The sequence below is a fragment of the Primulina eburnea genome, chromosome 3 (genome assembly GCF_022965805.1).
Source record: "Primulina eburnea isolate SZY01 chromosome 3, ASM2296580v1, whole genome shotgun sequence".
Classification (NCBI taxonomy): Eukaryota; Viridiplantae; Streptophyta; class Magnoliopsida; order Lamiales; family Gesneriaceae; genus Primulina; species Primulina eburnea.
The window spans coordinates 10400943-10423525 of NC_133103.1; the positions used below are offsets into that span (position 1 = coordinate 10400943).

General features: G+C 34.9%; 3 protein-coding genes across 3 annotated transcripts; 1 reads left to right on the forward strand and 2 right to left on the reverse strand.

The window, feature by feature from the left end:
• Window positions 1-770: 770 nt before the first annotated feature.
• LOC140826235 (uncharacterized) lies at window positions 771-10104 on the reverse strand. Its single transcript, XM_073188430.1, has 13 exons — window positions 9956-10104; window positions 9698-9856; window positions 9243-9494; window positions 8977-9096; window positions 8135-8215; window positions 7696-7791; window positions 6471-6566; window positions 5891-5944; window positions 5596-5799; window positions 5032-5157; window positions 4573-4638; window positions 2196-2495; window positions 771-1448 (listed from the first exon to the last, which is right to left on the reverse strand). The coding sequence occupies exons 1-13, from the start codon at window positions 10016-10018 to the stop codon at window positions 975-977; spliced, it is 2091 nt and encodes a 696-aa protein (XP_073044531.1). The 5' UTR covers window positions 10019-10104; the 3' UTR covers window positions 771-974.
• Window positions 10105-14418: 4314 nt separating this feature from the next.
• Window positions 14419-18638, reverse strand: LOC140826236 (transcription factor bHLH140). Its single transcript, XM_073188431.1, has 7 exons — window positions 18540-18638; window positions 18296-18435; window positions 16828-17774; window positions 15409-16027; window positions 15149-15319; window positions 14605-14930; window positions 14419-14482 (listed from the first exon to the last, which is right to left on the reverse strand). Exons 1-7 carry the CDS (start codon window positions 18577-18579, stop codon window positions 14473-14475), a joined length of 2253 nt encoding a protein of 750 aa, XP_073044532.1. The 5' UTR covers window positions 18580-18638; the 3' UTR covers window positions 14419-14472.
• Window positions 18639-21360: 2722 nt separating this feature from the next.
• LOC140826734 (receptor-like protein 18) lies at window positions 21361-22275 on the forward strand. Its single transcript, XM_073189232.1, has 3 exons — window positions 21361-21485; window positions 21594-21687; window positions 21769-22275. Exons 1-3 carry the CDS (start codon window positions 21361-21363, stop codon window positions 22273-22275), a joined length of 726 nt encoding a protein of 241 aa, XP_073045333.1.
• The last annotated feature ends 308 nt before the right edge of the window (window positions 22276-22583 follow it).

Genomic DNA, 22583 nt, shown 5'->3' on the forward strand with positions numbered 1-22583 from the left:
CTTTGTTTATTTCCGAGTTTTTAATTTCTGATTGTAATAACTCTTCTTTGAATTAATATAATTCTTAGTTGGATTTAAAAAAAAAAATAAATGAATGAAATAAGATATGAATGAAATTAATATTGGAATGAAATGAAAACAAACATGATAGTTATATTTTATTCCAATTAATTAATACCAAAAAATATAAAATAAATTGAATTAAAAATATTTTAATATTCAAATATTTTTTAATTAAAAATTCAAAATAATAGTTGTTCAAAAAATATTATTATTATTATTAAACTAACGTTATCAATTATTTAAACAAATTTAGATGTTTTTTTTTTTAAATGAACTGGTCTAAATTTTAAAGCATTTATTTTTCTGAAATATAAATAATTTATATTAGGACAATTTGTGAATAAAAATAGTAATGGGCTAAGGAAAATTTGTGCATGTAAATATTGGGATGAGAAACTTTTTTTTAACCTAAAACTCGATTATATTTTTTTTACACAAAAACTCTTATGAGACGGTTTCACAGATCAATTTTATGGATCGAATATCTTATTTGGATCATCCATTCAAAAAAATTACTTTTTATGCTAATAATATTACTTTTTATTCTGAATATCGGTAAAATTGACCCGTCTCACAGATAAAGATTCGTGAAACTGTTTCACAAGAGACCTACTCGATTTTTTTAAAAGTAAGTTTGATATTTAAAAATCAGATATGAGCAAAATACATAAAACAATCATTCCACCTCCAAAGGAAGTTGCAAGGAGTACCATTTCAATAATTACTTTATGTATAATGTGTGGTGGCTTGTCAAGTGGGCTTGCTTGGCTTGTGTTCTAAAATGCAAACCGGGAGAAGAGAGAAGCATAGGAAGGTTTATACATATTCATGTGATCATCATTCATCAGAACAACTAAAAGGCTCATTCAGAGAAGAAAGAAAAGGCATGTAGCACAGGAAAATAAGCGCAATTACAATAGAGATGATGATAATGCCCGTGGCTTCCCCTTGCTAGAATTCAAGTATTGTGACACAAATAGCACTCCCATTACAACAATAAGACAACCCACGAGCGTGCTGAAGAATAGTGCACCCGGTTGTCTCGTCTGTACAAAACCATACACCCCGTTCGAAGTCACAACAATAACATCTGTCAGTCCATCGTTTGAGAAGTCCTCACATACTAAGGCATGTGTGGGAGGTGCCGGCAGATCTATGGTCGCTAATAAACTTCCTCCAGGAGATAACACGACGGCTTCTTGATCGCCTGCAGCGAGAATCATTTCAGGATTCTCGTGCCTACGTAGAGGAAATGGCTTAAGAGTGGGAACGACATCAGAGCCCATTCCAGATGGAGATGGAAGCTTGGACCAAGTGGCACCAGTCAACAGCTGCCAATTCCAGACAGCATCATGCCCATGCAATCCAGGAGAGTATGATGTCACCTGAAACATTACTTATCAAAAAATTGACAATGAAGAAACAGTGATGTAAAATATTATAATGAAAAATTGTGACAGAAAACAGTTAAACCCATTATTTGACACTATATCTACAAAGGAGTTGGTATTATTTGATTAAAAACTAATATAAAATATTCACACCTTTATTTCCAATCCTTTTCTTGGAACGACTCAAAAACAAAAAGGTTGGTACGCTAGATATAAGTAATGTAATTCTAGCCAAACAAAATTAATTCTAACCACCTTAAAAATTAAACCCATATCCGTTCAAAATACCATATTTAGATTATAAACAAACAAAAATAAACTAAGTCCATTAATCTCTTATCCACCAAGATCAACACATTCCTTTGCAAAAATAAAAATCTCAAATATTTTTACATCTGTTCAAATCCTAAGGCCCACTCTTTTTGTGAGAAGCAACCTAAAAATTTAGTCATATCGGCATTCAACGAGTTATAGGAATCGGTTACAAACTGCACCGGTGAACTGTGAAATACAAAATTTCTTGTGAATTGTGTTGAGATTCACAGATTTGAGGATTTCATCAGAAGAAAATTCCATCGAGAAATATGAATTCCTCCACCATAAAATATTAATTATCAAATTAAAACAAGCATTAATAATGTCGATCCTGATTTAGGGGGGGAAATTCGGTACGAGGGAGGACCATTTTTAAGGCTAATTACAGAAGGCATGACGCGAAGAGGAGAAAATTAAACAACATACCTCTCCTCGGTTGGTAAGGAAGACGATATCACCATGACTACCTATACGATGCCTATGACCATCATTTCTTGGGATAAGAATGGGAGTTGCCACATCTAATGAAGTAACATCTGAATTTCGGCCAAAACTTCTGGAAAATTCTCCATGTTGGAATAAGTTGAAAGGAGAGTGATGGCATATAGAAGCATTAAAAAGCTGTTCTCGAACTGGCACACCTGATGTAGCAACAGCCCAACATGGACGAAGCACTTCCATAGATCCACTTATAACAGACTGTTCAGCACCATTTCCTCCTACGACCTAATGTATAAATGAGCCTCAACATTGAAAAACAATCAATCAATTTGAACAAGAATTTAAATTCAATGCAACTCTGGCTCAAAATTACTCTCTGGATTAATTTTACCAATATGCTATAAGTATCAGGTTTAGCAGTTGCTAGGGGACCAGTGCCAACTTTAGGTTGATTACAACTTGTTACGGATTTCCATTCAATGCAACTCTGGTTCAAACTTCAAAACTACTTTCTGTATTAATTTTACCAATATGCTACATCTATCAGGAATAGCAGTTGCTAGGAGCCCAGTGCCAACTTTAGGTTGATTGCAGCTTGTTACGGATTTGGGACAAAGTGGGTAAATACAAGACAGCCCAAGTAGTTTAAAACTCCCCACATTACGGCTCACTCTTGAAAGACCCAGAGGGGGTATTTAAGGGAAAATTTCCTGTGATGTTTTATTTCTATATATGGGAAGTCATTTCCTAAATGAAAGCCCTCGTCATTATTTTGTTAGGAATCGCTATTATTGTTGCTTGTTTTTTATAACAACAATTTTCTTCTTGCTATCGGTATCTTGGAAATCTTGTTTCTGTTTTGTGTGAGATAGTATCGCAATTCTACAAAATTTCAGCTGAGGATGTGCAACTATTTTCACCAAACATCAATGAAAAACTTAAATTCACTCGGCATCATATGCAATCTTATAAATTCACAAGAGTTAACTCAACAAATCTAGGGCAGGTTCGTGACATCATAATATGTTGCAACCACGATAATTTTCTCACACTTTAACAGATCAAGGTAACAATTAAAAGAAACAACCGAAAATATAGATGTTGAAATGAAACTGCCATATTAAAATATGGTGTATGAAAGTATTTTCCGATAGGAAAAATCTCTATACAAGGGATATATTTCACTTCACCCTAGCAATGCTAGTAAGAAGACTCTCAAAAGAATAACTGAATGCCTATCCCTTCCCTCTACTCACACTTTATGCTTCTCTTTTACTCTCCTTCCACGTGAACTGTAACTAATATGGGCCTTCCTGACTCGGGCCTTGATCCTTCTATTGTTAAATATCTAGACCCTATAATTGGGTCCCTAACATAATAGATCTTCATTTTTTATCCCATGTTGCACAGAGGACCGACAAACTAATGAAGAAATGAATGAAAATTTGATTGTCAAAACTTCTTTCCCTCGTACCAAAATAAAAGTTAAAACAACATTATTTTCTTTTACAAGCATAAGACGAGAAAAGTACACATACAAATGATCCTGGTAAATTCCCTATATGATTTCGCATACAAATGATCCTGGTAAATTCCCTATATGATTTCGAACTTCGCTGATGTTTTTCTTTTGAATCCAACAAAAAATGATAATCAGGAGTTCTATGTAACACGATACCCATCTAAATTATCAGAGTCAAATGCCATGAAAAGAATGACTCGATGACAAGTGATGCAGCTACGTGACCGTTAAATGTAGTGGGTCACCTTCAATAAAAAAGGCATGAGTAATAGTGACTGAGAAATCTGGAAATAATCCCAGTAAAAAAAGATATTTCCTTTCATCCCAAACCAAAAAATGTTACAAAATAGGTATTAAAAAGGAAATTATGATCTTGACAGGAGTTATTTTCCAACACATGCATTGGACAGACAACCAAAGGAGCTATAGCAAAGAACCACTCCAAGCAAAAAATGGTTCCCTTATTCAGAAATAACACAACCCACGAATTATTCACATTGATACCTAAAATAGTGATGTGTGACCGCATATGGGTGCTTACCGAACATGCAAATGACATGAAAAAAACACTAAAAAGAGTGTGAATATAGTCAACTCTAACACAATAACATTCAACCAAGTAATACTTCAGTTTTCACCTTCACAAAAGGAAATTCATTCCAAACATGATAGTTCACACTTTTACGAGCCCTAAGGGGACTTCACCTCAAATATATCAGAGTTGGCATGAAAGAATATTTAAATCGATTCATATAGCTTTAAATGAAATAAGTTGAATTAAGATCTGAATGATTTTAATAAATGCACTCCAAAACAATCAAATCTGAGACAAAAGTTCACCTGGACATGATCGAGGACACCATCTCCATTAATATCAGCATGAAGACCGCCTTCTTGAAGATGAAGCTGGGTGAGTGAAAATGTTAAAATGTCAAATGGATGTTGACAATAAGGGAGAATAGTAACGTTCTAGGTTGCTAATAAAACACCCTTGCAATAAGCCTTGCATATTCCAGAGAGTGGATTCTAAGCTCGCAAAACTAACGATCATACATTAAAATTTCTAGAAACGTATTAACATAACCAATAGGTGTTGCCGTGTTGGCAAAACATGATGCTCTGCTGTATGCTAATCACAATTTAGGTAGAATCTCCCAAAAAATATATACATATATAAAAACAAAGAAGAAGAAGAAGAAAAAAGGCACACGCAAGAATTGCAACTCACTAGCTACAAAAGTTTTGATCGCTGCAGAATACAACAGAAGATAAAAATTGTGCTTTGGATCAGATGGTCACCTTACATAGGGTGCGACCTGATGCCAAATGAATAGCTTCAATACCCTCCTTTTCATGAGCAACGATGACATTAGGAACCCACCAAAGTTGAGTGTGATTTGTTATGGTAGGTATATATTGCGAAGGCTGGATACCAAAAATAAAAATTGTGATAGTTCAACAATAACATTGAAACATACCACAGTAAAAATACGGGTACCAATTTCTCCATAACATTAGTACATTACTGTAATTAGGGAAACATTAAATCCAAAACCAATCCGCCTAGCATTAGCTTTAGCTTTAGCGAAAATTAAAATCTTTAGCTTCGAACATGTTTTTTTAATACAGCATGAACCAACTAAGAAGTGAGCAAATAGTTTCTGAATTTGGAATTTCTCATATTCATTCATGCCCTAGTATCAAATCAATATAAAAATGATAGATAATACGATGCATTTTTCCCATTATGGAATTTAAAGAATCAAAAAGAAAAAATTTCAAAGTTAAAACAACTAAATAAATCAGTGGATAATGGGTTACAAATGGAATATTTAGAATCTGGATAGAGATACCGAAATCTACCTTTTTTGTCTTTGCTGATTTAGCAATGGTAACTGCCTTCTCAATCACATTCGAAACTTTTTTGGTAACATCCTTTCCAGGAGGATGCTTTTCTTCAGGCTTGTGAAAAGGGTAGTTGCTGATCTTGCCAGGTGATTTCTTCAGTGTTTTCCTTTTGTGGCGCCTAAAATGTGTCAGCTTCAGTAAAGTGTCCTCACGGCGATCCTGGTAAAGAGGTAATTCCAGTAAATATCACGATCACAATAGACATTCACAACCTATTAGATTGTAGGATAGGGACTAATACAGGGCATACCCAATGGTGTGGCATGACTCCAAGAATAGATTCTCTGAATTCCCTGCACTCAAACTATGGCTGAAACAATTCAATTAACTCATTTCTAAATGTTTTATTTAGAGTTCAAAAAACTTAATCCTAACAGGATAAGAACAGCTTAATTTAAACTGTGATTTTGTGTTGTAGATGTAACCCTAACAAATAGAATGCTGAGTCATTTCTGGAGTAAAATTTTCCCTTCACTTAGAGGTCAAATTTTCTTCCACCTCTTCTGCTAAAAGATCATACCACCTCAAATAGTATGCTGGGAGAGAGATTAAAGTAAGTGGACTCCTGCATAGTTACAGTTTCAGAATGCCTATGAATTCATTTCTTTAAGGTCATAACGATATATTCAATTGGAAACAAACGACCCATTCATCACCAATTGCAGAACTTTTTTCCCATCTTCTTTGGGTGATTTTCCACCCCTGCTGAGCAATCTCTTCTATGGATGGCTAATCAAAATGAATCGGGAAATATGATTCCAAAGGAAATATTCAAGTGAAACATCATCGCTCTCCTGTAATAATCTCACTTCAACAACCCATAGGCATACCTCTCCAGGTTGACGGCTATTCAATGCATGAACATCGAGCTTGTAATTGTGTTGTGGAATCAACAGAGAGGCATCCGATGACTGAGCATCAATATTCTGCAGATTCATCAGAAAGTTGAAATAAGAAGAGAAAAAGAAATTCACCTCGAATGGGGAAAGCCGAAGGCAGATGGAAAAGCAATTTTATTTATTTTATTGAAACAGTTTTGACAGATGCCAGATAAAGCAAATGAATTCCTACCCATTTTTCCATAAAATATTAGAGTGATCTTTGACAGCAGCACATCTCAAATCATTCTCAAATTGTGGCTGGCAAAAGTGTTGTTGTTAGAAGTTATATAAACTTTCAAGCGTCTAGAATCTTGTTCTGTGCACTTTTTCCTCTTCCAAGAAACCATAATACACAGAGATTCAGTACCCAAGTCAGGTCCTTTGAGTTTTAACATCACTAACATAATTAAGAAAGTATGATGAGTTTTGTGAGGCATTATGGAAACTTAGTATTACCATGGTTAGACTGTAAAATAATTTCAATGCTTCCAGTTAATACTTATTATCACGATGAATATTTGAATAAGGTAGTGAATTTGTCTAACCATTTTGAGTCCTCTTTTAAATTTCATCTTTCCACGCCTTCCTATTTTTCTTCTATGCTTGAGTACACTCTTCACAATCAAACATTTTACTTATTATGAATTAGAAAGTACAAGTTATAAAGCTACACTTTCCAAGAATACACACAGCCAAATAAGCTGTATAAGTCTCCAACTAATGATTATCAAGCAACACCCTATGCTTAGTTTTTGGTTATAAGTTCTCTATGAACACCAAAATATACATTATTTTGCCAAAAGTGCTCACGGGCCACAAAACAAATCACATGGGCCAGATGAACAACCATTGCTACAGTCTCCTATCTTGTAAAAATCAACAGGAAAAAATAAAGATCACCACCATACATACAAAGGTAAAAGGGCCCCGCAAAAATCTCTCTGACACTGAATGATGTGTTTCATACTTCCAGTCTTTTGGGAGTACCAATGAGTCAGAGACACGAACAAGGTGATCATTGTTTCACACAAACTGCTAACAGACTTCTTAGCTTAAGATTTTGATGTCTTGGTGATTCTTGAGTATCCATAAAAAAAGAATCCTATATTTTGTCTTTAAACTGTACAAAGAGATCCATCGATAGGAGAAATCAAACTCATGTAAAAAATGATACCTCAAACTTTCGGCTCCACCGTAGTTCACCACTTCGACCGGCTAATGCATAAATAGCAAAGTGTCGCAAATCTACATTCCCTGCATTTTCCAATACCTGAAAGGAAAGAAAAATAGCAAACATGAGCATTTTCTCAACTATTGTTTATGAGTTTGCGATTAGCAATTTAAACCTAGGAAAAAGGATGTAAAAAAGGATACATTGGAAGTCCATCGTGAATCCAAGAAATAAGGAAACACTTCTGTCATAAAAGGGGAAAAATAGAAGAAAGAAAGCAACATCCAGAGAAAAGCGCAGGAAGAGGAGGTATTAACATCACATTCAATAGCACCTTAATACACACTGCTAATAAGTTGATAGTTACACACTGCTAAAATAATGATGGTGAGAGAGATTAGCACGTAAAAAATAAACCAGTTAAGTTCATATCTGCTCTTACATCCTTCTCGGTAGCACTTCTTCGATGCTGCTCAGCGTTTTTCTCTGCCAATTCAATCTCCTCAAAAGGATCTACATGCATCTGGAAAAAATATTAAGTGTTACTTGGAAAACCATTAATGGAAAACTAACATGGGCCTCGGTCCATACCCATGCACCACTACTTATCATGGGTAGTTAGGATGGTCCAGCATGAGCCCTAGCCTATGCCAATGCACCATCACTCATAGAATATCTCACCCCTGGAAAGTGGTTTATTTCGCCTCTCCCAACACTTGAACCCAAGACCTCTAGGCTTAACTACCTAGATTCTTAAAGTGTTGGTACCAGTTGAGCTAGTAATTTCACCGAAAAAAATCCGTCCATTGTGCAGAAGAATATCCAGAATGAATGAGCTTTGTCATATTATAGAAAAAGTGTTCAGGGTCAACTCGCAAACAATTAATTAGGAACTGCACATTCTAATCCTCGCATCTCAATTCACCACAAAGATGAGCGTGACTCGAGTAACCAAAAACCAGAAGACAAAAAAGAAAGAAAGCACTTTAATAGACAACTCATAGAAGCAAAACAAACATCCCTTCTTGAACATATGAATATAATATTAATCAGGCCTTTTGTTGGACCAAACAGTACATAGCATATTCACAATATGTTAAATAATTCAATGTTTGTCTACCTGAATAATTGCCACATCAGTACAAGGGATACAATAAGGTGAAGTCATCATAAAGAGAAGAATCCTCAAATCCCTTACTACACAGAATTAGAATCTGAAGCTAACAATTATCTATTATGTGTATGCTTTCTGGTAAAGAGTAATAGAAAGGAAAAACCACGCACATGAGGCTGCATCTCCATTCTACCACCAACAATTACCAAGCCAGAATCTCCATGCTTCAATGTATAATTACTAATTGAGATAGCTATCTCCCTGTGATGAGCATTGTGGGGGAAATCTTTCTGCGAGTAGAAAGAGAATCAGTAAATAAGAGAAAACTAACCAGGAGTTAACAGAAATAAGAGTAGCATAAATATGGAGAAAAACTGCTAGACTACAGAAGGATAAATTACATTCACAGTGCTTAAATATAGAATTCTATGCGTACCTGCAGATTTATTTCCCACAGTTTATTTAGGTTGTGGTCAAAGCACATCACATGCCAGCCTGACGTAACAACAACTAGCACCTGCTTCCGCGGTTCCCTTTTATTATAATTTCTGTCGATAACTCCAGCTGCCATTGCTACTGCACGCCTCCCGGTGGCTATTCGGGTTTTGTCTGGCAAGAGAGAGAACTCTGCTAGTAAACGTGATTCACTAAAACCTTCACTCACCCGTCTTGCACGAGGCTCCAAAATCTAATTCCGTCACAAAATCATGGTCAGAATTTTCATTAAGACAGATGAATAGCCTTAGTAGCTAAAAAATTTCAAAGAACGAAATGAAATCAACACAACACAACACAACACAACACAACACAACACAACGCAAACAAGGGACAACTGCAATTGAGCTTCTCAGCTGCTATCAATACGAAATTATATAGTGTAAAACACGGCACCTGGATTTTGGCATCGTGTGTAGGCACGAGAACCTCTGTTTTGCCATCTCCGTTCAAATCGGTGACTATTGGCGGCGGAAGATGCTCACCCTCATACTTAATCGGATAATCATCCGATAGGTGAAACCACGCCTCACTGAAAGACAAATCACCCTCGTGCTAAACAAACAAAAACGAAATTACTTAACTACTTACAAAACCGAACGTAGTTCACAAAAATTAGAGATCACGGGAAAAGAGAAAAGGGTTTTGGAATACCTGGAGCGAGAAGAAAATGGCGAAAGCTGAGAGCATCAGAATTGCCAAGTCTCGTTTCCTCATACTTCGTCTTCTGAACGAGAATTTGCGAGGAGCTTGCTAATCTATGTTGTTCTCCTCCGAATTAAGCCCCAACAGTATGCGAATGATAAAAATACTATCATAATAATATTATCTAAATAATATTTTTTTATGGATAATTCAAATAAAATATTTGTTCATAAATATAATTCGTGAAACTGTTTTACACAAATTTTTGACTTAAATATTTAAAACTCTACTTTATTTATTTCATTTAATTTATTAGAGTGTCAACACTAAAATTTCTATTCTATTTAAAATTTATCATAATTTTTAATTTAGTATCTTAAAATAATTATTTTTAATTATTGTAACTTATTGGGTAATAACATCAATGTCTTACACTTCTTTGGTTATTTAAAATAAATTTCATTATTGAATTTTTGAGAGAGTTTGTCGTAAGAATAATCTGTACTCCTTATTCATATAAAGCCCATTTGGATTAAAACACTCTTCCAAGAAAAGTCTTTTTTTAAAAAGAATTTATGGGTTTGGATAGGATTTTTAATGTTTTTTTTTTTATAAGTACTTATTAAAGCTAATATTAGAGCTTCTTGAAAAGCCCAAATTATTAGCTTTTTAAAAAAAATTTTTTTTAAAAAAAAAGTTTTTCAATAACCTATAATCAAAACACTATCTTTTCGTCTCTCAGCTTAAATTCTCCTCCATCTACAAGGTAAATTTTTCAAATTATTCTCCGTTTTTCATATCATTTTTTTATAATGTACGACTAATAGCATTTGGATGGAACGAGTCCTTTTATCTTTTTTTCCTTAAATAACAGAAAAACTATTGTGAACGGTCTCATTGACGATTTCATAAATCAATTTTGTATTACATATCTTTTTATTTGAGTCATCTATTAAAAAATATTTTTTTATACCAAAAGTATCGCCTACCTACCGCTTAAATAATGTCCATTGATTTTGTGTCGTCCGTCGGGCTTAGAATTCATATGCCTGTAAACTAAGAGTGAGTCTCATGTGAGACCGTCTCACGGATCATAATCTGTGAGACAGGTCAACAATGCCCATATTCACAATAAAAAATAGTACTCTTAGCATAAAAAGTAATACTCTTTTATGGGTGACCCAAATAAGAGATCCGTCTCACAAATAATACCCGTGAGACCGTCTCACATAAGTTTTTGTCCATAAACTAAACCCGAGCTGACAAGGGAATGAAAAATATAGAATATCTATTGTTTCTATTTAATTTTACGTATTGAATAATAAATATCGGTGCCATGCAACAGAATTTATCCACTATAAAATTTTTATTCTTATATTTTATAAATAAGTAAAAATTATTTAGTGCAACAATTTTTAATAATATTTCACAAATCCACAAGGAATTAGATTAATAGTCAGATTCCATCCGGGCCGCCGCCTCTCCTCTATATATAATATGGGACTTGCGCAATATTTTTTGTTGCAAAAAACATCTTTAATTCCCTGCAGGCGTAAGCTTACCTTTCGACTGATCAATGGTAGCGAACTAGTCTCATCTTCTCTTTCTCTACCGTCTCGGAGTTTTTGTGTTCTTTTTATTCCCTTTCTTCAAATAACGTGAATAAAGCTTATTCAAAGCACATCATCTTTAATGGATTTTTGTTCATCTATCTTTTCTTGATAAAGAATTATTAATTTTCCACTTTATATCTGTGTATTATAGTTCTTAGTAATTATATTTAAATATGAAGCAGGCGTGCAAAGAAAGTACGGCAGACTTGATAGATAGGGCGTTGGCCTTGGAAAATGAAAGCATGAGATTGAAAAAAGAAATCGAAGAGAATGAACAGGAACTCGCCAATCTCGTGGAGGAGCAAGCACGGAAGGCGGTGATCGAAATCTCTCATGTGGATGATGTGCAATCAGTGGCCGTCTTCTTGAGGATGAAACCAAATTGGACCGGAAGAGTCAGAATTGCTGGTGAGAACTGTGACTTTCGGGCCGAACTCCAACATCTTCTCGTCACTCTTAACAAACAAGAGGACGTGAAAATTGAACCAGATATTTGAATATTTTTGTTGGCTTGTTTTGCAATTTGATGATTATTATTTCGGTATTATCTTGATTTTGGGAGACATGCTTCCTGTTTTATGAATATCGGATTTTGCTAATATGGAATATATTTTGTTGGATCGAGTATAATCCCTTATGTGTTGAGAAAGAAATTCTCTGGTCATGTTTTATAAGATTGATTTTGTGACAACTTTAGATTTGTGAGAATATGTTTTGCTCCTAAAAAAAATTTATCTAGATTGTTTCACGAGATAATTTTCTAAAACGGATCATTGATCTCATCTAGGGATGTAAATGAACCAAACCGTTTGCGAGCTATTCGAAGCTCGGCTCGATAAAAAGCTCGTTTGAGTTTGTTTATTAATCATATCCACCCAAGCTCGATTTTGAGCTCGAAAATTTAATCAAACCAAGCTCAAGCCTAAGGATATTCGGCTCGTGACCTCGCAAACATGTTTGATGATAAGCTCGCGAGCTCGAGCTCGGCTCGTTTAGGTGGCTCGTAAGCTCGAGCTCGAGCTTGAGTCGTTTAGGTGGCTCGTAAGCTTGAGCTTAGCTCATTTGTTGAGTTGACAAATAAAAATATTAGTACTAATGTCAATGGAAAGAATTGAATACAAGACATATTTGAAAAAAAAAAAATTATGAATTCACACCATTTAGTCACAATTACATTTTAATCTTATTTGCATATCATTATACTAAAATGTTCTTTAAAATACAGTAAATAAAATAAATTAACAGAAATATATCAACTTAGTTGGAGTATTAAAGCGGTGAAATTATTTCATTTTTATTTATATAGTTATATCAGTATATAATGAATATTCTAGATGAATGATTTTGGAATGTTCAATAATATATTCATTTATGTTTTTTTAGCTCTTATTTGTGTCGTTTTGGTTATTTTTGAATGAATTTACATTTTTATGTCTGATTTAAAATTAGTTTATAGATATATTTAATTTTTAACAAGTTCGATTCAAACTCGAGCTCCATTCTATGCTTATCGAGCTCGAAAACGAGACGAGCTCAAGTCAAGCTTATTAAACATGCTAAACGAGCTATTAATGAATCAACCTCGAGCTCAGTAATTTGAATACAAACCAAGCTAGAGCCTCAAATGATCTTAAACAAACCAAGCTCAAGCCTGATACTGTTTGATTTGATTTGAATCATTTACATCCCTAATCTCATCGGTCACTTGAAAAAATATTGTTTTTTGCTTTAATGATATTTATTCCGTTTGTGTTAGATGAAGATTGAAATTATAAAAGATTGAATAAAATATGTCATATTTTTAACAGATATGTGATATTGGTGAAAATTGCATTCTATCTTTCTGAATGTATCTTTATGATAAGGTTACGATTCTGACAAGTATTTTGAACAATGTGTGTGTATTGAGATTAGATGACTGCGGATCCTCTACTTCACTCCATGCGTCACAATATGCTACACTCTTTATTTAGGTTTACATATGCAGTAAAAACAAAATATATCATATTAAATTCTCACTGAAAAATTTTCTTGTTTCAAGAAAAAAAGAAATTGCTACCATTATTCATCGGTGACCATTAGGTTCCATGTGAAAATTTCCTTCGTTCCCTCTTCAAAGAAATCAACAAGTTGCTCCTATTATTTGCTGATGATTCAGATATGTAAATTTTTTTTTATATAGAAAATATGTAATTAAATCTATTCATTTTTACTAGTGTATATAATTTTTTTATTATTATTTTAGTTCCACGCATCACAATAATTTTTCTCCAATATTTGATACAAAATAATCCAAATTTTTCATATGACATCGAATATGGATGGCTATTATTTATCAAATTTTGATTTTTCATTATTTTTCATTGTTTGATTGTTTAACGTAATATAGAAATTAGTTCCGTAGTGAATCAAACGTATATTATTTTTTGTTAGAGATTGAACTTTGCTGGCAATGGAAAAAAATAACATCTTGAACGAGAATCTTACATTATCTTAAATTAAAATATTAAACTTTATAAATCGGTACTTAATTTTCATGATATAATTTAATTACAAGTTTATAATGCCACTTTAAATCAACCGAAACCATAGTTTTCTTATGTAATTTAATGTTGTTAAAAACACTGTTATTTTATTTATATATTTTTTTGTATAATTGTAGTGTGGTATTTTTATTTTAAAAAATTAAATAAAAATAAATCGTGTACAAAGAGTAAATATGACATGCGTGGCTTGATATTTTTACAAAATATCATTTCATTCAAGAAAAAAAAAAAGCACACATACATTTGTTCTCTACTGTAATTTCTCCAAAAACACATTTGTACAAAATATTTTTCAAAATGAGTACAAACCAACTTAAATTCCTCCACCATTTACTCTGTTTCCAATTTATTGCCGCGTTAACCGAGTTCAATGTGGGCTGAAAAATAAGCCAAGAAGATTACACAAGTCAGTATATACAACTTATCTTATAACCACCTTGGAGTCAAACAACGACAAAATGAAGAAAGCAAAACACAGCAAGTTGAATCTGTAAGTTACTCGAGTATGTTGTTACTTCCGGAGGAAACGAGTCGGCCATTTTGGAGTAGAGCGGCAGGGAAAGGTGCTTTACAAGAACTGATATGGGATTTGAGACGTGGTATGTTTGGATGGGCACTTCTACACCGATGACACCGAAGTTCCATACTTAAAAACTCATCATCTTTCAATATGATCTTCCCATGCTCCTCGACTTCCTTTATCACATCTACTGAATCTCGGAAGAATGGAGTAGTGAATGAGTTCCAGTGCTTCTTGTTTTTTAGATAATGGGAGTCAAAATCTTGGCTGATCACATGAAGGTGTAATTGTCGCATGGAAGGATCCTGGAGGATGGGTTAGTATAGTGTCATCTATTAGCATGTAATGTTTATGGTGATATGCTAATCAGGATAGTAAATCACGGAAAGAAACACGTCAGAAGCACAATTCAAATAAATGTGAAGCATAAACTCATATTTTAAGCTTTGGATTTATTATTGACATTTTTTCATGAAGCATCAACCACTACAGTAAAATTATGACCTCACGATCAGAAACTTACCGAATGATATCCAAGGCGAAACGACAATGATTGATTATCATTCAGGAACTTTTCTGCCCATTTCAAACCAACAGCATGCATGGTTTTCAACAATGAGATGTGTTCTCTACGAACAATTGCAGGGCAGTCGAGACCATCAGCCCGTGCCAACACCAATAAATGATGCTGTGCCTGTAGGACAAGAAAGAAAAATATTTCAACCATTTTTTCCTTTACTTATATGAGAGAGAGAGAGAGAGAGAGAGAGAGAGAGAGAGAACCTTGGGATAAGCATCATTCATCACTATAATGTCATCCGATACCTCCAGTAGAGCATTCTCATGCTCCTCGGCATGCATAGCAACTTTGTAAAGAGCTTGAGCCCATGAGCCCCAAGCATTGATCTTGCCTTCTGTAACCCTTTTATCCTGGGAGTTTTTTTCATCCGAGTAACTGCTGACACCAGTCTTAAGGTCCTGTTGAAATCCCTTGTACTTTTTTTTCTTGTCCGATTCATAAGTAGCTTCCCTTTTTCCCTTCAGATGATCCCTTGAATGGTTTAACTCTTTGGAATCTCCAGATTCTGATGATGAGTGTGACTTTAGTATCGACACAAACCCTTCAAACAGAGATGAGTAAGCTTCCCGAAGTATGTTGCAGCCCTGAACATAGTCATGTTTGAGACAGTCTGGTCTCATGGGATTCATATTTGGTCCAAGTACATGTATGACGTGTGTTATGCCTTCCCTAATAAACAATGGGGAAGATGAAGGAAGAGGCACAACTACAGAATTTCCCGGTCTCAGGCATGCTGCCTTTTCCTTGGTGGCAATTTCCAGAGCAGATCCCGCAGCATTGAAGATGGCAGCATTCACGCCTCCACCTCCCGGTTTTAGACGCCTGCACTAAGTTAAATTTCAAATGACAAACAAGACAAACTTGAGCATAAGTAATAAGAGAGACACTGTATGCTGCATAAGGATAAAAACAAAGATATATGTTTGACTTAACCACCATCATCCTCATCACTATGCTTGAAAGATGAAACTGAAAAATGCCAACATCAGATAAAGATACACTCCGCGCTTAAGAGATAGCAACTTATAGGTAGAAATATTATGCCATCCTTGCATTCTGGTTCCAAAAAAAGCCACTTTTTCAACTAATGCCCTTCACAATCGACCACTATGACGGGAAGAATGTCCAAAGCTCAATAGTACAGAACTGCAGAATTCTCCTGGGACAAAACTGGAGAGAGCAAATGCTCATTATCCACTAACATCAACTTCTTGTAGCTTCTTCTATCAGATTAAAAGTTTTTTTTTGTTTTTTTATTTAAACTATTAATTATTGTTTAAAGATTTGGGATAAATCATTAATTTCAATCAATCCACTTACAATGACATGTTTCTAGGAACCTGCACCAACCTCCACCACAATGCAGGAATCGCAAACCCACCTCAAACAGTTAGATGTGATGAACTTAAGATCTCATAACCAGTTCATATCTTGGAAACTGAAACATTTGTCATGAGGACACAACTTACAACCAAGAAACGAACAATAACCAAGAAAAACAATCATGAATATGAAAAGATTTCAAAGCTGAAAAATAAATAATGCTACCAGTCAACTACATGCAGGCAACAAAGATTAGATGCTTGTTATTGCTGAATTAAAATTAAGATTTACAAGCTCACCAGTTGGCAGCATTTGCAATTACATTGTAGTGTAAACCTTTATCAGAACGGAGTCGAGTTATATCTCCAACCATCGTAAAGAACTTTTTAGAGTCAATGTTCTTTTGTGCAGCTTTAGCCTTGACCAGAGACAATATTTTGGATCCATGTGACAAATCTACTAAAACAAGTGCAGCATCTCCTATTCTACTTACAAACTCCTCAACCTTTTCAACAATAACATCAGATGCCTTTTCCAGATTGAATTGAAAGTCTGCAGTAGAAATAGATGGAAATGCCAAAGTGGGAACGTTGTTTGAAATAATCGTATCAGGAGAACAAGTTGTATCATGTCCTTTTGAATTCTCGTAAGCCTCACTCGTAAGATCAGAACCCTTATTTACTCCCTGAAAACCAGAATCCTTTTCTACTAGCATGTCATTAGGATTAAGTTTCTGAAAGCTGGTTGACTCGGATCCAGTTTTACCTGAGGGATCCAATTTTTTAAGAAATTTCATAATACCTACTTGAGTCTTGGTATCCATATTCTTCTGGCCAAAGTAGCCCGAAGGCAGAGACTCTAATGGGCCAAAGAAACCATACGTGCTGATGGTTACATTGACATCTTTTTCATCCTGACAGATCGTAATTCGATTGAACCCCTCACTTAGTTTAGGTAATTCTTTCTTTGAAGCCATTCGGTTCACAACAGCAGCAGCTTTCCCGCCTTCTAAGTTTCCTTCATGCCCAGTCCGCTTAACAGAACGAGAAATACAAACCTTGGTTGGAAGATCAAGCACCACAGCATGTTTCTCCACTTGTTCGCCACCGAGCTTTAGAAAATCTGTGCGCTGCTCTCTGTCAATATTACATCTGTCGATAAATATACTTTCACCATTCTTTAATGCAGCAGCAGCACTTGATAGACACTGATTTTTTGTACCAGCTTTACCATTATTAATAGAATCCTGCATTTCAGGATAAAGATTAAAACTTGTTCAACAACAAAAGAATACAATCATCAATAAAGAGGGTAAAACATCCTTCACAAAGCACATCAAAAATAAAATGTTGGCTAACTTTCAACCAGCAAATGCATGATCATATGATATAATAATGATCATTCAAAGGCAAAAAGACAGACCTCTGACCTCGGAACCCAAGTGTCTAGTTTTCAAGATACATCAATCATCAAACATTCAAAAAACACTCACTTGATTACCATTAGATCGTCTCTCCTTCTAGCCTAAAAGCTTAATAAAATTCCGAGCGGACCTTACAATACAGTTCATTAACTTATTTAACAGCTTATATATGAAAAATGATAGTAAAAACAGAACAAATTAATCAACCAAGCATTTCAGTTACACGTTAACATTTTATAAAATTAATATCCATTGAAGCATGTCATCAATCTCTCCAAGTACAAGTATTTGTAGCAAAATTCATCTGTCTCAGCAAATATTCATATTGTACAACGAGAACAAACCTGGCAAATCCGTGCCCAGGGTCGTCGAGAAATTCGAATTACTTCATCACAGAAGGTGGATTTTCCACTTCCGGGCAAGCCCATCAGCATTACTATTACCGGCTTCGACTTTTCTTTAGTTTCTTCCATTTCTCCACCTCCTTCACAAAAGGAAACATCAATAAAAGCAGGAAACAAAAAATTACTGCTTCGTGAAATAAAGTTCACACGACGAAATCTACTAATTTTTTCAAAATCAACCGACCATTTTCAGATTGAGAGGGAGTTTCTTGATCAACTTCCATCGCCTTTCGACGGTCTGTCTCCCTCCAGCTCTCACAGTTCACAAGACAAAGAACTGCGCTTTATAGAAGAGCGTGTTTAACAGTTAATGGGCCGACATAGGCGACTTAAGTGAGCCCAAGTCCCCAAACAGCCCAATCGCTTAACATAAAAGGTTAATTATTTTATAATAATGATTATAAATAACTAACTAACGTATTTTATGTTAATTAGGTATTATTGTTAATGTACTAGGTCGCATAAGTAAATCATAAAATTCCTTTTAAAATAATAAAATTGTGATTTTAAATTTTTTAATAGAAGTAGATCTCTTGTGAGACAGTTTCACGAATCTTTATATGTGAGACGAGTTAATCCTACCGATATTCACAATAAAAAGTAACACTTTTAGCATAAAAAATAATATTTTTTAATTGATGATCCAAATAAGATATTCGTCTCACAAAATACGATCCGTGATATCGTCTCATAAAATACGAGCTATGAGATCATCTCACACAATTTTTTCTTAATAAAAAATAAATATCACCCATGAAAAAAGTTCTGTTTCAAGAAAAAGCGTTGACCGAGGCTAAGCACCAATCAGACACCCAAATAAAAATTTGAAGTTATATCTTCAAATAATATTATCCTTGTTACTTAATTTTTCTTGCACGGTTAGGTAATCAATAGCAATAAAAATAATTTTTGCTGAAACGAAAATCTCCACATACGACATTCCTAGAGGAAGAAAATCCTCGAAAGTCCAAATACCGATGCCACAGGTATTTAATAATGGGCTACCTAAAATTGATATATATATTTAATAAAATTATGATTTATTTACATAAACCATTTAACACTGATCTATAATTTTATTTTATTTTGGTTATAATCCATTCTCTACACTTTTATACTATATACTATACATTATTATAAAGAGGGACGTCTTAGAATAACTATCTTGATATGACCACTTCAAAATTACAATTATCGCCATTATTTTTATGTAATTTGAAAATTAATATTTGATAATTATCCAACAAAAATTGTAGTGACCCGTTCCAGAATCACCTACTAATCAGAACTTAAACATGCAATTAACTTAATAAAACTGAATCAGATAAACAGCGGAAAAACAACATATACAGCCCGATCGAATCAGCAAGTACGAATACTAAAACAACCAAATCAAACTAAATCCCAAGAATAAAATACCAGCAACTACAGGTCAACCCCTGCTAGCTCCCTGTCCTCTCCCTCCTGGACCGTCCAGCCTGAGACCTGCCCCATCGAATAGGGTGTCCAAAACAGAGATAAACCGAGGACGTGAGCATAAAACGCTCAGTACCGAAAGAATGAGTATACAAGACTATGACATGCATGTATGCAAAATGTACTGGATACCAGGGTCTGGGTATAACGAAAAACTGCTCAGGCAAATGACGTCAAGGTATGTAGCACTCTGCGCCGTCGCACCAGGAGGTGGCTCCCATACCATAAACCTGTGGATATACCGGTATCCTGACCACCGTCGGCCAACGGGGTCCAACCATCCACAACAACCGAGGGCTGAGCACCCTCTGAACAGGCTATCTCATAAGATAAACAGGCCCAACATGATTATGCAAATGCCGCATAATAAACCATGCATAATATGTCAGATAATAATGCAACACATAAACATGCAACACATAGTAAAGCATACTCAACCAGGATATCTCGGATAGTACTTCCGTACCTCAAACCAGTAGATCCTAGTAATCAGTCCTAGAATCAAGCCTACAATCCAAGTGATACCATATCACTAAACCACATCTAAAAGCCTTAACTAGACTAATAGATACTTCCAAATCTCAAGGGAACCTAGAACCATACCTGCGTCCGTAGTCAGCCCACTGATGCCGCTAGCTCCCAACTAGAGCACAGCTCCGCTACAAAGCCAGTAGCTCCCTGCTAGTGCCCGAACCTCGGGAAAAGCTAGAAACCCATCAGAAACGACTAAAACGCTCTGGAACTCTCGGAATTGGTAATTGAAAAGTGAAGCCTCGCGCCTCTATTTATAGACCAAAAATAAACAATATATATATATAAATAGTTTTAGATAGCTATACTGAATAATTTGAAGAAGAAAAAATAAGAAAAATAAAAGAAGCAGAGAGCCTCCATAAAAATAAAAATACAAAAGACAAAAAAAATTATATAAGTACACAATATAATTGCTGGTACTTTTTAATTCAGTTTTACTTGGTGTTTTCAGGCTACTAAAATGACAACATATTTGTTTTTATGATAATACATAATTTTGAAATAAATATATCTACATTAAAAATCAAAATGTAATTAATAATTTACAAATACATAAACAGAAATGTGGATAAACAATCATCAAATAAGCTAATGACATTTTATTGCCATAATTTTTTGGATAGGAAAATATTACTATTGGAATTTCAGGTAGTGAAGCAAATACCTCAGTAATATTATCAAGGAATTCATCACATTTAAATTCACAACATGACCTTCAGGTGTTAGTTACATTCAAAAGTTAAAAAGTTACACATTGATCCTAGCTAGATGTAACAAAAAACCAAATGTCAATCTAAGAAGGCTATTGTCTGAAGTGAAATTAATAAAACTATACTTGGGCATCCTAATCTCTATTGCTTGAAGCATACTTTGGTCTCTATTTTTTTAATTCAGAGATACGAGTAATCTGTTTGAGTTGAATTGAGATTGGGGATGTAATAAGAAGAAAATAGAAGTACTATGGTTGTGTTTGGACAAGAAATTTATTAGACACGATGTTCTGTGTTTCACATGATATTGGCAATTTCACATCTCTGGCAAAGAATTATAGCATTACCGGAACAATTCCTGCATCCCTTTGTTATGCGAATTACCTTGTGGTTCTTGACCTTTCTGGCAAGTAAGTGGTAGTATACCACCCTCTCTTAAGAAATAGCTAGAGACTCGGGATACTGAATCTTGGTAAAAACAACATCAGCGGTGATATCCCTGACAAATTTTCCGTCAGTTGTGGCCTTAAAACTATGGACCTCAGAAGGAACAATTTGGAAGGGAAAATTCCCGCATCCTTGACCAATCGCACATCTTTAGAAGTCATGAACGTGGGAAACAACAATATTTACGATGGGTTCCTAAGCATGCTACAAACTTCATATAGCTTGCGTGTTCTTGTCTTGCGCTAGCTCTCCAACAGATTTCATGGAGCTATCACGCGTGCTGAGGCAAGCCAAAGCTGGTCGAATCTTCAAATCACTGATATAGCTTCAAACAACTTCAGTGAGTATCTGACTTCAAACTGGTCCTCATGTTGGAGAAGAGTGATGCGGGAAAGTGATGTGTTGGACCACATTAGCTTCAACTATCTGGAACAGTCCAGCTTATACTACCAGGACACAGTGACAGTAACCATCAAAGGACTAGAGTTTGAGCTTGTCAAGATTTTGACTATCTTTACATCGATTGATTGCTCTGACAACTATTTTGAAGGGGAGATACCCCAATATTTAGGACAACTCAGTTCACTTCATGTTCTCAACTTATCGCATAATAGTTTTGTAGGAACAATTCCAAAATCATTAATCGTAAGCGTATCAAGTCTAGAATCACTTGACCTTACAAGGAACAGGGATGATACTAGGGGAGCTAGCAAGTCTCGCATTCCTCTCTTTCCTGAATCCATCCTACAATAAGCTATTTAGAAGGGGCCTATGTGGGTTCCCTTTTGACACAACCTGTGAGGTTTCTCCACCAGCAGCGGAGGTATAAAGTAGTTCAATTATAACAGAATTGGATTGGAGAATCATGCATGTTCATCTCTGGATATGTTTTTGGATTAACATTAGTCATTGTGCTGCTTGCATTCTGCAAGAAATGGAGCAACAGGTGGAACAAACGAGTGAAACGCTTTCTAAAGCTGATGTTTCCAAAATAGGGAATCTAATTTAAGTCAACCGTATTTTCAGTTGTTGTATTCCAGCGAATGCATGCGCAAGTTTTA

Excerpts from the sequence above, each read along its gene's own strand:
- LOC140826235 (XM_073188430.1), bottom strand. The coding sequence starts at position 10,018 with ATGAGGAAACGAGACTTGGCAATTCTGATGCTCTCAGCTTTCGCCATT. Across the intron at positions 7,792-8,134 it reads GAAGTGCTACCGAGAAGGAT|GTATTGGAAAATGCAGGGAA; the intron begins GTAAGAGCAGAT and ends CTTTCCTTTCAG. Across the intron at positions 1,449-2,195 it reads TCCTTACCAACCGAGGAGAG|GTGACATCATACTCTCCTGG; the intron begins GTATGTTGTTTA and ends GTAATGTTTCAG.
- LOC140826236 (XM_073188431.1), bottom strand. The coding sequence starts at position 18,579 with ATGGAAGTTGATCAAGAAACTCCCTCTCAATCTGAAAATG. Across the intron at positions 18,436-18,539 it reads TCCCTCTCAATCTGAAAATG|GAGGTGGAGAAATGGAAGAA; the intron begins GTCGGTTGATTT and ends CCTTTTGTGAAG. Across the intron at positions 14,931-15,148 it reads TTCGCCTTGGATATCATTCG|GATCCTTCCATGCGACAATT; the intron begins GTAAGTTTCTGA and ends CCCATCCTCCAG.
- LOC140826734 (XM_073189232.1), top strand. The coding sequence starts at position 21,361 with ATGTTCTGTGTTTCACATGATATTGGCAATTTCACATCTCTGGCAAAG. Across the intron at positions 21,486-21,593 it reads GTTCTTGACCTTTCTGGCAA|TTGTGGCCTTAAAACTATGG; the intron begins GTAAGTGGTAGT and ends ATTTTCCGTCAG. Across the intron at positions 21,688-21,768 it reads CATCTTTAGAAGTCATGAAC|CTCTCCAACAGATTTCATGG; the intron begins GTGGGAAACAAC and ends GTCTTGCGCTAG.